At 34.6% G+C, this 14,817-nt stretch overlaps 1 protein-coding gene across 10 annotated transcripts in view; it reads right to left on the reverse strand.

Moving 5' to 3' along the window:
- Nucleotides 1-2,014: 2,014 nt before the first annotated feature.
- The window catches only part of LOC149533014 (uncharacterized), a 187,931-nt gene continuing 175,128 nt past the window's right edge, over nucleotides 2,015-14,817 (reverse strand). For all 10 annotated transcript variants that reach the window (XM_089804665.1, XM_089804661.1, XM_089804664.1 and 7 more), the window contains 2 exons: nucleotides 2,646-2,750; nucleotides 2,015-2,538 (listed from right to left, as the gene is read on the reverse strand). In XM_089804665.1, coding sequence (XP_089660791.1) covers nucleotides 2,425-2,538; nucleotides 2,646-2,750 — 219 coding nt within the window. In that variant the 3' untranslated portion in view covers nucleotides 2,015-2,424. The remainder of the gene's footprint in view (nucleotides 2,539-2,645; nucleotides 2,751-14,817) is intronic.

Below are 14,817 nucleotides of genomic sequence, written 5' to 3' on the forward strand. Positions count from 1 at the left end.
ATGTGCTGAGGCAGATATAGTTGTCGAGCACATTATAGTTGCTAAGTGTCATATAAGTCAAGCAGTTAAGAAGAGAAAATAGTTCAAGCCAAGCGAAGTTCATGCCAAGGGACAATATGAAGAACCAAGCATAATCAAGCGTTAATAGGGTATATGTGCCGAGAAATACAATTTTTGTATTTGAGTTTGGAATGACATAAAATCATATGTAAACTGTTTTTGTCGAGCTAGAAACTTGTTTCTATGTTCGAAAGAATCGGTGAGGTAATTACACATCATTAGTTCCTCTATGCTATGATCAACAAATCAAAAAATAGGAAAGGCTAAGCAGCAAAAAGGATGAATCCTAGTTGTTGATCAAGATCTAGAAGCTTTGTGAGATGGTTATTAAAGAAGGGTTTCAAGATAGAACAAGTTGTTACAAGTGAGAGGAATACATGAATGTGAAGCTAAAGGTGAATCAGTGTTGTGAAGGAGTAAGGCAACCAAACAATGCAGTGAGGATATATTGCAAATCTGTCACAAAGAGGTGATTACACTTTGAATAGAGAAGATATGTTATCAACATATCAATGCAAAATAAAGGATCAATGTACTCCTGCATTCTAACAAGTGTATCAGGTGAATCTCTTAACAAAGTGGTCCTAGCAAGCCTATTGTAAATCTATTAATAGAGTAGTCACTTAATTGTGAAGTTTAAATCCTTTAGTCAAAGTAGACCTAACAGTGTTGTAAGCTCCTGACAAAGCATACCCCTCATATGATAGATCATCAAAAGTGATCAAAATTGTAGCCATAACAAGCACTTTATTACTGTAGTAGTGAAAATTTTGTGGGTGTCATCCCAACCACAATTTTACCTTCACCTTAGACAATTTCTATGTTACCAAATATTGTGTTATGTATTGTATTCATGCAAGTAGATGGTAGATTTGATGTTACATGTTATTACATGATGCATTATTAAGGTTAATGTGGTGAAATAATCTTATATGATTTATGTTTCAAGTGGTAAAAGTTTTGAAGGCCCTAATTCACCTCCCCTCTCAGCATCTTACTTTTCCATTACATTTCCAACAGGTAGAGCTTCTCAAAGGTGGTGCTCCACTTCACCACATGGGGACTCAACCTCTAGGTAGCGTACAGAAGGTGTGAACACTTCTACTAGTGGTGGTGGTTGGCCAAAGTGCAATGGCTAGCCCAACACTTACAAAGTGCTCCTGTAATTGTAAGCAATTTATCCCTCCCAAAAGGACTTGGATAAGGATACAAAGGAGGTTAAGCTTGTGGTCTCTACCAAACATTACCCATGATCCCATTGATGTATGGGGTCTCAAGAATGATCGAGATCCTCCGCCACCACCCTCGGACACTGCTCTAGCCACTTAGAAGGTGCTTACATGATGTCCTCTCTCCAACCTTGGCTCATGTTTCTATTTGTAGGCTTAGCTTGTGTTTCTCTTTCTAAGCACTGCCCATGCATTTTTTGATCCTCTAGTCATTGCCAATTAACTCATAAGAGATGATATGGTATCCCTCTACTTGTTTTTGTAAATTCCTTTTTAATTTTTTCATACATAGAGCCAAAAGTGGCAATTTCAAGAAAGAACTTGAATCAAAATCTTAGCATCATTTCTTAGTATTGAATTATATCGTAGCAATGTACTATCTTTATAACTGTGTGATCATGGATTCTCGTTTTTTCTTAGATTGATGGCAATTACATGGAGGGATCAATTTGATGACCCTCCATATATATCACCAAAATAAAACTACCAAAAGGTACGTTATTAAGGACCAGCTCCCAAAGATGCCATCTCCCTTAAATTAAAGATCACATTTAAATTACTTCAATTTTTTATAGGCAAATGCCTTTCTATTGTCAATGAAATAATGTAATGGATCATTAGAAGGAATATTGAAGTAGAAACCATTACCATCATGTATTGGATCATTGGAAGGAATATTAAAGTAGAAACCATTACCATCATGTCATGGATCATTGGAAGGAATATTAACGTAGAAACCATTACCATCAGGATGCTTTCTTGCCTAAAATTATATTTCATCAACCCTTAATAGGAGCTTCAATCTGATTTTTCTGTTCAATTCCAAGAATGAGTAAAAAAATTATATACAGTTCACCTAACGATTGTGGTACATTGCTAATAAGGACACCTTGTGAGCTATGTCCAAATCCTCCTCACAATAAGGCATTCCACAGCTTCAAGAGAAGCAGAGACATTGTTGTGTTACAAACATGGACACCATCCAAGTTCAATCAAGATTTAAATTATGAATATTTTTGCCCATGTTCATCCCACAGCAGGAAATGTTACTGATTACCTCAACCCAAGACTTACTATTACACAAATAATGCATACAACTTCATAGAAACAAATTAAATTGCATCTTATGCATAGATTACATAAAATAACTAAGATCATTTTTTTGCCTTGAGCCTCCTTCACCATAAAGCTCGTTCCACTTGAGCAACTCTGTCATGCTCGTCGACTCTGAAGAAACGCTAGCACAAACCTGCATATAAGTAAGCCTATCAGGATATATTTTAAAGAATGTATCCATGTTGCATTTGTAAGATTATTTTATTCAGAAATAAATCATTAATTATTTTTAAAACTCACTTGTTTAAGAGCATATCGTATGTCATCCATATTCAATTGGCGAACATCAGCAATCCCACTCAACGATGGCAGTTTTTTTCCTTCTGCGATTGCTAATTCCTTTTCCTGGAAAGATATTAATATAGTTTACAAAAATGAATATGTGAAAACAAAACTGGTATGGTGTGAGAATTCAAAAGTAAAACAAAACAGAAATTATAAAAATGATTGCACTGTATTATAAAATCACACAGATGCAACCATGTATATAAACATGCATGGAAGATTTGTTGATATGGTAATTACTTAGTACATATCTTAACAGAGATAACAAAAAAGTGTGAAAAACAAAATTGATATGGCGTATGAATTAAAAGCAAGATAAACCAGTACATTAAAAATGATTGCACTGATTGATAAAATTAGACAGGTGCAACAAGATATATAAGCATGCATTTAAAATTTGTTAATAGAAATTACCTAGTACAAATTTTGCATTTGATATATTCAATGCAACAATACTCCAAATGTCTAGTGCCTAAACCTCAAGAAAAAATCAATGAAAAGTGAATGTTGAAAAACGATTCAGCCCCTGTAGTCACTAAAAGATGCAATATGACAAAATGTTCTTGTCATTAGCACTTTCAGGACCACTAGAAAGAAGACTAGAAAACAAGTACTTCAAAGTTTAAATAGCTCTTTGATTTTAAAAAACTGAATGAACCTCAGGGAAAATAGAAATATAAATCTAGACATAAGTATTTTAGTTCTAGAAAGGTGGCAACACTTGAACACTCATGCAGGATTAGCTACGTAACCAAGCTAAAGAATTTGATAGTCTACTATTCACTGATGCTGTCTTCTACAATATCCCGGTGCTCGTTTGAACTCTTTGGGTGAGTTGAGAAACACACAACATTTGGAGCCTCAGTGTGGAAATCATATCAACGAATTATATTTCTTTTTATTATTGCAAGGGAGTGATAGAATAATGATAGTTATCATCATTTAATTTAATTTGTCATCAACAATAAATATATTTAAAAAACAACTAAAAAGAAACGTCCCAAGAAGAGAGAGTGAATCGTCAACAACATAGGAAATAAATGATTGACAAAGCCTCGTACTAAATTTGGTCTTTTTGGAAGATGGACTGAGGGAAGACAAATGCATTGCCAAACCCAAGAGTGGATCCAAAATGCTTGCGGTGCAAAGGTTTCAGTAAAACTTCTACCAAAAGTAATTTTTAAGCTCAAATCTGAGAGTAGGAAGTTCAGTATTATGCCTTGTGGAATGGGCAATGGAGAACTGGGAAATCAACCCTGCATATCCAGGAATCATGCCTTAATTTTAATCTGCTTCTAAGCTCCCCAGAGACTACGTTCTAGATTCAATTCTATAATATCCTACAAGAATATTGGTCAACAAATTGCCTCATGGAAACTTGGAAGAGCTCAATACTCACTCTATCAGCATCTGATCAATGCAAATATCCACCAATATGCTTGGACCAAAGTAGCCTTGATCTATGATATCCAAAAGCAAATCTTTCTGGTAACATCAATGGGTGAGTGGTGCCAGGTGGTGGAGGTGAAGAAACTCAAAATTTTCTATTTATTGCAGGTGAAAGGACTGTATGGGAAGACATTGTGTCAAAATGCCGGCATCACTTTGGAAATGAATTTTGAAAATGCAATCTAGCCGCCATCCCATTTGACCCTCTTTCTCTAAAATCAAAATGAAAAGATCAGACATTGGTTGAAGAGGATGCAGTACTTGAATAGGATTCTCAAGAGTGGCCAAGTTTAGATGATGGTTTAGAGAGTGAAATGTGAATTGTTGACAGATCAGGTCAGCTACAAAGGGTTTCTATTTGCTTGGGATTATGTGCTAATGATTGTAGCTTCAATCGGATGATTCCAAACAATGAAATCAAATGTTTGAATGGTCTATATGCCTTAAATATTTGATATCTATCTTACACTATTATTAACATGGAGCATTATTATTATTGAAAATAAATTATTAAGTATATATATATGAGATATATTATACATATATATATTACCTATATATATTATATATAGGAGATATATTATACACATACATATTAATATATTATCTATCTATATATATATATATATATATATATATAAAATTATCTTATATTATAATCATGAAAATACATTGAGCAAACATTAGTTGTGATATATGTTAAGCAATAACTAATGCGAGTTAAGATATTAACAAGAGACACGTCTCTAGGAGAGACATGCCTCTTTATATCATATACATATTCATTGAAAGAGTAACTTGAAACACACAGAAACCAATAAGTGCTATTACAAGTTACAGCAGAGATATATCTTACCATCTCAAGTGAAAGCATTACATTATGCATGTAGGAAACAGAAACTAAAATTTATATTTCCTAAATCTAAATCTGATCAAACTTTAACATGGTATCACAGCAGGACGTTTACTGGGAAATAGTTAGAATCACTACTGTGATAATGAGGGAAAGAGTACAACACGGGATAATGTGTTTTAGTAGTTTGCAACATACTATAAGCATTCATGTTTGGGCATAGTATAAAGACTGCTTGCAAATGGAATTAATAATTGCAAGCCTTCTATTTGCATATTATTAAAGTGCTCTAAATTTATGGTCGTCAAGTGTCGGGTTCTGTATTCATGTTAATGGAATGGTATCTAATACCCTGTCTCTTTAAACTGTGATTAGTACCGAATCATAATATGAAAATATGTAGCGCCTTCCTCCAAACAAATCTCATTGTTAAACTCACATACTCTTTTACAACGTGTCTGGTGTTTTGTATTTATTGGTCTATAGTCTCCACATCTACAGTAGCAGAATTGACAAGAGCTTTGACGAGATTAACTTGTGTTGATCTGAAACGATGTTTACAACTGCATAAACTGATAACGAAAACTATGACAACAGTGTGAGCACTATTGAGAGATCGATAAAAAGATCAATGCAGGGACATAAATATTCACCACTGGGATGCACACTGTGGTGATTGAATCAATAAGGAGTTTTAACGTCAGGTGGGGCACTGTTATGATGAAAATATGCATGGAGATAGCAAAATATAGGGTTTATTGTAGCCATCGGAGATATGGTGAGATCTATACAGATATACTTTTGTACAGGCCTATTTATGTTTCTTATTTTTTGATTGGCATGATTGGCGGGAGTTCTGCTATGGGCATGAATCAACTCCTTTGTTTCGTTTGCAACATCTCCTCATCTTCTATGAGTCAAGATTGACGTTTCTTCATTAAGTGGTTTGACCGACATCCAATATCCTCATCAGATAGTGTTTTATTTGAATTATGTTGTGATTGACCAACCCAATATCAACTGTGCCAAGAGATCGATATTGTTGGCTAGCTATTGGTTTCTTGCTCTACATGGATTTTAACAATGATTTGCTACTTCCAAAGCCTAATATGTAATTATGTTCTTAAGTTTCTTGGTGGAAACCAACTTAAATGAACAACCTGCACTAATTTGATGAGAAACATTGGTTTGTGATGGGAAAAAACAAAATCCAGTTATGCATCCACATGCTGTGCCTGGTTGTGCGTCCATATCAGATAGAATCACCAAAGTCTGGTCATCTGCAGATGTGTGATCTGAACCAAGGTCCAAAAACAAGCCCATTGGGTGTTTGCATCCACCAATTTGCTTGCCCGTGCGATCAATAGAATGCTTGTGCCAAAAGAATTACAAGTGGAAATGAGATTAACGCAATATCATTCAGGTTGAATCAACATATGATGATATGATCTGATGATGAAGACAAAAGCATTAGCGACAAGGATGTATTTTAAGTGACAATATATTGTGCCTTTGCTGGGAATGAAGCAGCAACTTAAGGGACGGTTAATACTTGGAAGATCAATATCATTGTCCATGTTTGGGATCCATATATTCCGCTTGTTTGTGCATTCATTATCTGGCATAGCATCCTATCAATGAGTTCAAAGATTACTCTACTGATATTAAACAACTCGTGTGAATGAATAGGGGACTTCATGAATAGAATGCTTTGTTAGAGTGCAACATATATTATCAATTAATGTATTGGGTGGAGTTAGTCCATACTGACATGTTCTTAGAGTTTATTTCAATCATGCGTTAAGATCATACTCAGCAGTAACACAAAAAAGTCATTGAATCTTCAAACATAGTACTCTCTGCAACTTTAGACTAATAGTTACTAATTTTTAACTATTGGATGGGAACTTGGAAATCAAAGTAGGCCAAACTCTAGATATAAAAGTATGTATTGCTCTGTGAATGAAGAGTTTGAGCCTCTGCAATAACAATAATGTCATTGACTCAACTTGACCAATCTATGATATTGTTTCTAAGGATTCAGTCGATATATGCTGTTGTATGTCTAGATCTTTGGTGTATCTAATATGTCTTGTGTATTGCAACCATGATGTTGGTAACTTGGATCCGATCGGTGGATAAAGGGACTAAGCACTAACTCAGTTTGACGAAGGCTTGTGACATCGTGCACGTCTTTCATAACCAGGTGATGGGGCCTTCATTGAAGCAACTTGCATCAGGAAGGATGTTGATGTGCATTTACTCCAAAACAATTAGATAAGTATTTTATTATCTTTGAGTATTACATTTATTTGCTCATTATATGTATTCATGTATGTACAATAAAAGTTATTTGCCTCGATCTTTTCCTTCGTCTCCAGGGATGTTCTTGCAGGAAAAGAAGAATGGTATGTTAGGCATGCTACCAAAATATTGTGCAGGACTCAATCCTATGAAAATAGCTCCAAAGTAGTTTTGGATCTAGGATTCCTAAGTCATATGTTGATCATGTTGGATAAGGTGAGGCTATTGGAGCAAGATATCTTCTATAATAGGGATTATGAGTATGCTTTTATAACAAGAGGGAGCCTGACATTTCACTAGAGGAAACCTTGGATACTCATAAGGCATTCAAGATAAAGTACTTGAAGCTTTAGAAGGGAACCATATTATCTTGAATGCCTGATGTTGCCAAACCAAAGGATAAATCCACAATGTAGTACATTTACTCATGTTACTATGAATCAAAGTAAACTTCTGCGACAAAGGGAGCACACAGAGGATATGCTTCAATTGACTCTTGAGGATCCGGATTATTTATTTAGAGGGAGTAGACTGGGTCAAGATGGATTCCCTAGTGATCAAGAAAAAACAATAGTCCTCTGACTATGATTCATGAGAGGAAGTTCCATGTGAGTAGATTGAAAGGCCTTTATGCAAATGCCTAAACCTAAAATGTACTTAAATGCATCATTCTCTATGAGAGAGAAGGTCGAGGTGAAAACCCTTGTTCAACCCTCTGGAAATATCCATAGTGGATCCACCCTTTGATATGGTTCATAGTGTATGTCATGTGAGTTATTATATGATCTTGTCAAAATTTCTCGAGTGGCGACGATCTTTCAATGAAGTCTACTTGTGGTTACTATGCTAAAGTGACAACTTTAACATAGTTTAACCTACTATCATGATAGATGTCAAATAGTTGATGTCTATAAGTAGATCACGGTAATTCATATCTCTTACATAATATTAACTGAGTATTGTGCAACTACAATGAGATATTATTGAGAGATGCCATGGTGGATGTTACGAGACATAACATTCATGCATTTGCCATGAGCATATATCTTCTCTGGTAGACATCATGAGATGTGTTGTTAGTGCACATACCAAGAAAGGATATGAGTATGGCGAATATCATATGGTTGATATTCTTGGACATAACATACTCCTAATGATACCATGAGGTCACAGTAGCACACCGTATTGTTTATTTAAATAGAAATCATCCTGTAAATGACTAAGAGGGAGTGTAAATGACTGTGCTTCGATCGGATGATTCCAATCGATGAAATCAAATGTTTGAATGGGCTATAGGTGTTAAACATTTGATATCTATCTTTCACTATTATTACCATGGAGCAATATTATTATTGATAATAAATTATTAAGTATATAGAGATATATGGATGTAAATAAAATTTCTATCAGATTTATAGTAATGGATATCTTTTGTATTTCAGAATTGAATGATTGTTTATCATTGTGTGATGTGAATATCAAGATTTAACTGTGTGATTTTTGAGTCAAACTCGATGACCCATGTTTCATGAGTAGTGATTCAACATGAATCCATCTCTCATGAGAATAAATGGAACACTTAGCACTCATTGGATCTAGGTGATGCTCACAGGGGTGAAGCACCGGGACTTCCCGGGAGGTCACCCATCCCAGTACTACTCCAGCCTGAGCGCGCTTAACTACGGAGTTTCCTCCACAGTTAAACCCAAAGCTTGCAACCCCATTTGCTTAACAGATGCTTGTTTATCATTGTTTTATTGTTTGCAGATTCTGATCAGAATATAATGGTCTTGATATATTTCAGTTGTATGTGAAGTAGATTCAATATTGACAAATACCGAATGTCAAGTTATAACTATAGAACTCAAGGTAAGGCAGAGCACTAATGAATTTCGATGCTATCTCACTTGGGCCGATTTGGAAAGACAATGTCTTGGGCGGATGTGTCTCCACAAGTGGAGACATGTCCACTCAAGACAAGTCTCTTCCCTAACAGCAATTTGTTAGTCTAATGAATTGATTACTAATCGGTGTTTATTAATATTAGTTTGAACTTAATCAAGCCTCTACACAAAGCGGCAATCTCTAATAGGAATTAATCAGACTTCAATCTGATACTATATATGCATATAAGGCCAATCATGATCATGGCTCGATCAATATATGAACATGAATTGTCAAGTAAAAGATCTGTACGAACAGATCGATGATATACTTGGATAAGAATCGCAGATTTGGTGTATGACAATATAGTGATTTGTATTCTAATTTATATGTGTATGTATTAATATAGGCTAAGCATATTGGTATGTATGCATGTATGTAATGTGCAGATCAAGATAGATTATATTGTCATCCAATTTATTTGAATGAAGCTATTTCTTCAACACTCCCTCTTAGCTAAAGAAAATAAAGAATCTAACCAAGTACATATATATAACAATAGGCTCATCTATTGTGAAAGGATATATCACCAAACTTCTGATCTCAGAGGATATAATATGCTCAAGAATGTCAAGTCGCGTGAAATTCTTTATATTTATATTTATATATATCCAAGTGTTAGTGAACAGATTGTCCTCCAAAGAAATACATACAAATTGACCCTAAAACGCCCGAACAAGAAGATTTTATTAGCACTAACAGTTGGGTCGCTTTGCCATTGGGCTATGCAAGCACCCTCTGAATTTTATAGGGTACAACTCCCCGATTTAGATATACAAAGAATAAAATTTAACAGATGCTTTTAACCTGAAAGCGAAGGCTACAAACATCTACATGTAAACACATAATGGATGCGAAAGGAAAACGAACAACTAGAAACAACGAACAAATGACACAAAGTCCATTTGTTCAGACCTTACATAACAAAGAGAACGAAATAAGGAATGTACTTTCCATCCTTTTGAGGAAATGAAGAATCAAAGCTTCAAAAACCTTGAAGTCAAATGTATTCAGACAACAATGATGCTAAAATGCATTTATAGAATACTGAAAATTATACAAAGATCATAATCAGTGGAAAGATAAATGCTCACTCTAAGTTTTGATATGCAATTATCTCTCATATCTCCCTTCTCTAATGTGCAAAATATTACACAGATCTTATTACATCTTTGCATCAGGATCACCACTTAGAAGAAATAAACATTCCCTCCCTTACATTATGATTAAAATCAAGGCTTTCCCCTTTCCCCAGCACAAAGTCCAGAAAAAGAGAATAAAATCTGCTCTTCCACAGTCCCTTATTCTGCTCTCGCTCAAAGTCTTCCCAGCAAAATTTAGCAAAACTGGAACCTTTTTCTCGGCTCTTTTTTTTCTCCTTCCGATAACATTCCTCACCTTTCTAATCTGATATCTCCATAAACTGTTTATGCAAAGTTTAAAAGGATATACTTCAACATTTTAAATGATATTTGGATATGTGACATATGAATGTATTAATCTAAAATAAAAATATTATTGATGCTGGGTGGATTAAGAATAGTTCTGACAGTAAAAATAGGCCTTAGTGCGGGGGGCATAAGTTTTTATCCCACTGTTGGATCTTGCTGATTTTCGGATATGTTGTCGGAATCCTAGTCATCCACATTCTCACCGAAGCGATTTGGAAAATAATATCCTAGTCAAAAGTTATTCACTACTGTTTGAAGGTCTGTCAAACTGTCATAAATCAGAATTGCTAAGATAATGTTACCAGCATTAACCTTGTATTTCCCATCTTTGCTTCCATCCATTTGATAGATTTATAATTTGTTGCAGCCATATTCCCATTCTTGTCTTTCAAGAATCATTTTTCTTGTTGCAACTCTTTTTTACTATAACCATACCATATTCTTGAACTGGCGAACTTGAATGAATCAATTTGAATTATGAAACTATTCCTCTAAACTAATGAGTAAAGATCCGAACTTTGAACTTCTGATCTTGGACTCGTGAATCATTTTTGAAGCAATCTGAACTTTGCTGAACCAGTGTAATCTAATTCAGGTAGGAATTTGAACTGCACACCTGCACTTATAAACCTCTGAATCATTTCACACGAGGATCTGACAATGGTCTTGCACACTCTGGAAACAATCATCTGAACACACCTGTTGTGCCATATCGAAACAATAAACATGTTTGAAATGCAGATTGAACTATTGAACCTTTGAACCATTGAACTGGGATGGCTTACAATAACCCATTTGAACCTGCTTTGAACTTACTTCAAAGAGTTTCAGGACCCTATACTGAAAGTTTAATTACTCGGTCTATAAAGGTGCCAGCACCAAGTTATGGTATGGTGCACTGACATCAAGTCTCATGATGTCTACCATAACAACTCATGGCATATCCACAGAAACACTTTTCCACCATGATTATCTCATCAGGAACATAATGACTTTCAACTAATATCAAGTCTCATGATATCCATCAAAATGTTCAAGAGATACTAACTATCATGACATGTCCACGAATATCAAGTCACACGATATTCATCATAATAGTGAACATTGTAAAGTCATCACCTTACAATGTTAGATACAAGTGTATATTATTTGAAAGTTCGTCTGTAATGTCCCTGGTCCGGACCTAATTTCTTAATGCAATTAGGAATCTATATTTGAGAAAATGATATTGTGCAAGTTCCATATCTATGCTTGACACCCTTACCCTATTCAACTCTGTCACTGCCTTTCACTTTTCGCAGGTTTATAATATTCTAAGTTTATGGGGCTTGACTGATCAAGAGAATGAATCTCGCTAATGATGTTTGCGCTGAATAGTTTGTGTCTGTCCTGATTAATGAGGCTTAGTCTCTCAATTACCCTTGCACTAATATCCTATTGATTTCTGGATTATTGTTTGGATTTTGACTGGCTATTGAATGTGATTGCCCGTACTTGGCAATATTGAGATGTAGAGTATTTCCTATTACTGATGACCAACTCCCATATGAAGAATAATAAAACTTCCTCATATTGTTGTTTGTTTGTTGCATACATTCTCCCTCTCTTTCTATGTTTAACTGCTGGTATATATCATTGACGGTGATGATTCCAAGAAGATATGATTTTGGAAAATATTCAGAGAAGTTTATGAGTTCACCTTCGTGCTGATATAGTCTTCTAATTATCGTAAAATACCCCTCTTCGTATCTCCCCCATCTACCAACAATCCTCTGATATGTATTTCAATCTGTGATTGTCGAATCTATGTTTAATAATGCAAAGAAATAGAATATATTCGTTGTTCCAATTCGTTTCCTGCCCTCCTTTCCGTCCCAATGAGTACCATCTTATATCCTTGAAATATGACGGGTTGCAATCAAAGGCAATGTTTCATGCCTGTTCATAATTGTCTATGTATTAATTGCATCTCTTGGTTTTTTTTCAAACAATTGGACTTGATGCGGATATCTACAACCGAATGTTGATAGAGGAAGCCCCCGTCTTAATAAATCATGGGCTTGGTAAATATTTCAAGGAGTGAGATAGTTGATGCTTTAGCCATGAGTTCACTTGGTTATTTTAGAGATTTTATTTTGTATACTCATAATTGAATATTTATTAAGATTTATATATTGTAATATTTTCACATTATTATTTATTTCTATATTTATTTATTAATATATTATATTATATTATATATAATAACATATATTATATTATTATTAATATATTCTTTTTATATTATTGTAATCATTTAATTAGTATAATTATATATTATTTAATTATTTAATCTTATTGCCATCGAATGCTGGGACATCACAGTCCATCCTTCCCTAAAATTGCTTGTCCTCAAGCAATGTAAGGTTTAGCTATGAAGGTGTCTTTGATTTCCTGAAATGACAATTTCAAGTTGTGGTTAGAACTGCAAAAATAAATAAATATATCAACATGAAACTATTTAATCATTCTTTTCAATAAAACAAAATCTAAATAACAATTTAAAGGATAAAACTTATCTTGATTTATGATAGTATATCTTGTTGCTTGTTCCATGATGGCTCCCAAATGAACCTTGAGAGAGACTTTATCTCTTCCCAAGTCTCTAGAAATATCTCTTTAAAACTATCTCGCTCTATTTAATCCTTAGGAGAGACTTTATCTTGTCCTAGGTCTCTATGAGTATCCCTTTCGGATGTACTCATCTCTATGATTCTTTAGAAGAGACTTTATCTCATCTAAGGTCACTAGGGGTATCCTTTTAGGATTATCCCTCTCTATTTAATCCTTAGGAGAGACTTTATCTCATTCTAAGGCCTCTATGAATATCCCTTTAGGATTACCCATCTCTACAATCCTTGACAGAGACTTTATCTCATCCCAGGTCACTAAGGATATCCCTTTAGAAGTATCCCTCTCTATTTAATCTGTAGGAGAGACTTTATCTCATCCCAAGTCACTAAGGATATCCCTTTAGGAGTATCCCTCTCTATTTAATCCGTAGGAGATACTTTATCTCAGCCTAAGGCCTCTAGAAGTGCATGATCATTCTATAGTTTCATTCAAGGAGTTTTGACGATAAATTGAGTATAAATACAATTCAATATTTGTATTCATATGCTTATTACAAACTCTCATAATTAATTACTTGTTTTTACTTATCAATCCAAAAGAAATAAGTACAAATACTAACTGAGAGTGAATAATTTCTTATCCCATTTTATTTTCCCTTCTTCTCTAACGTAGATCACTAATTCCATTCTCAATTTCATGCATCAAGTGGAATTTCTTCAAAAGACCATCGCTTCTCTCCTTCATTTTGTGCTTGGATACTATTCAAATCTCTTGGATCATGTCTTGCTTTCTTATGCGATTCTTTTGTTTCTCTCTCGGGTGTTGCTTCTATTTTATTAATTTGATTTGATTCCTTTTGCTACACTTGTGGCCTGATGCCCATGGTTCTCTACACCTAAAGCATAAACCTTTCTTCATTATGTCCTCTTTTTGCTTGAGGGCATCCTTTCCTTTGCATTGATGTCCAACACTCCACCGTCCTTTGCAAAAATAACATTCTTTTTCTTTATAATCTTTTCTCAAGTCATTGTTTCTATGTTTTGTCTTCGTTGAAAAAATTTTAGATCTTTCCTTTGAAGGATTTTATTCTACCATTTTTGCTTTTCTAATGGCTTCTTCCAAGTTTTGTGGTTCATGCGGTCAAACAGAATGCTTGGTGGAGTCCTTTAATCCTTCTATAAATATATGAGTGAGTCTCTTTTGGGAAAGGTCTGGAACCATAACTAACAACTCTTGAAATTTGTGAGCATAGTTTTCCACTGTTCCAATTTGTCTGAGTTGAGTTAGTTCTTGGAAATACCATTCGATGTCCTTATCATCAAATCTACTCATGAGCTTTTGGGAGAATTCTTCAAAGGATTTTACATCTATATGTTCCAATGAGATACGCCTTTGGGTCCACCAATCATGTGCTGCTCCCTCTAGATGCACTATAGCGAATTGGCATCTTCTTCCGTCATGGGATTTAGAATGAAAAATGTGTTTAGTTTTACTAACAATTGGCATGGTGTAA

This window comes from Cupressus sempervirens, chromosome 10 (assembly GCF_028749045.1).
Source record: "Cupressus sempervirens isolate cs-2001-9-10 chromosome 10, ASM2874904v1, whole genome shotgun sequence".
Lineage (NCBI taxonomy): Eukaryota > Viridiplantae > Streptophyta > Pinopsida > Cupressales > Cupressaceae > Cupressus > Cupressus sempervirens.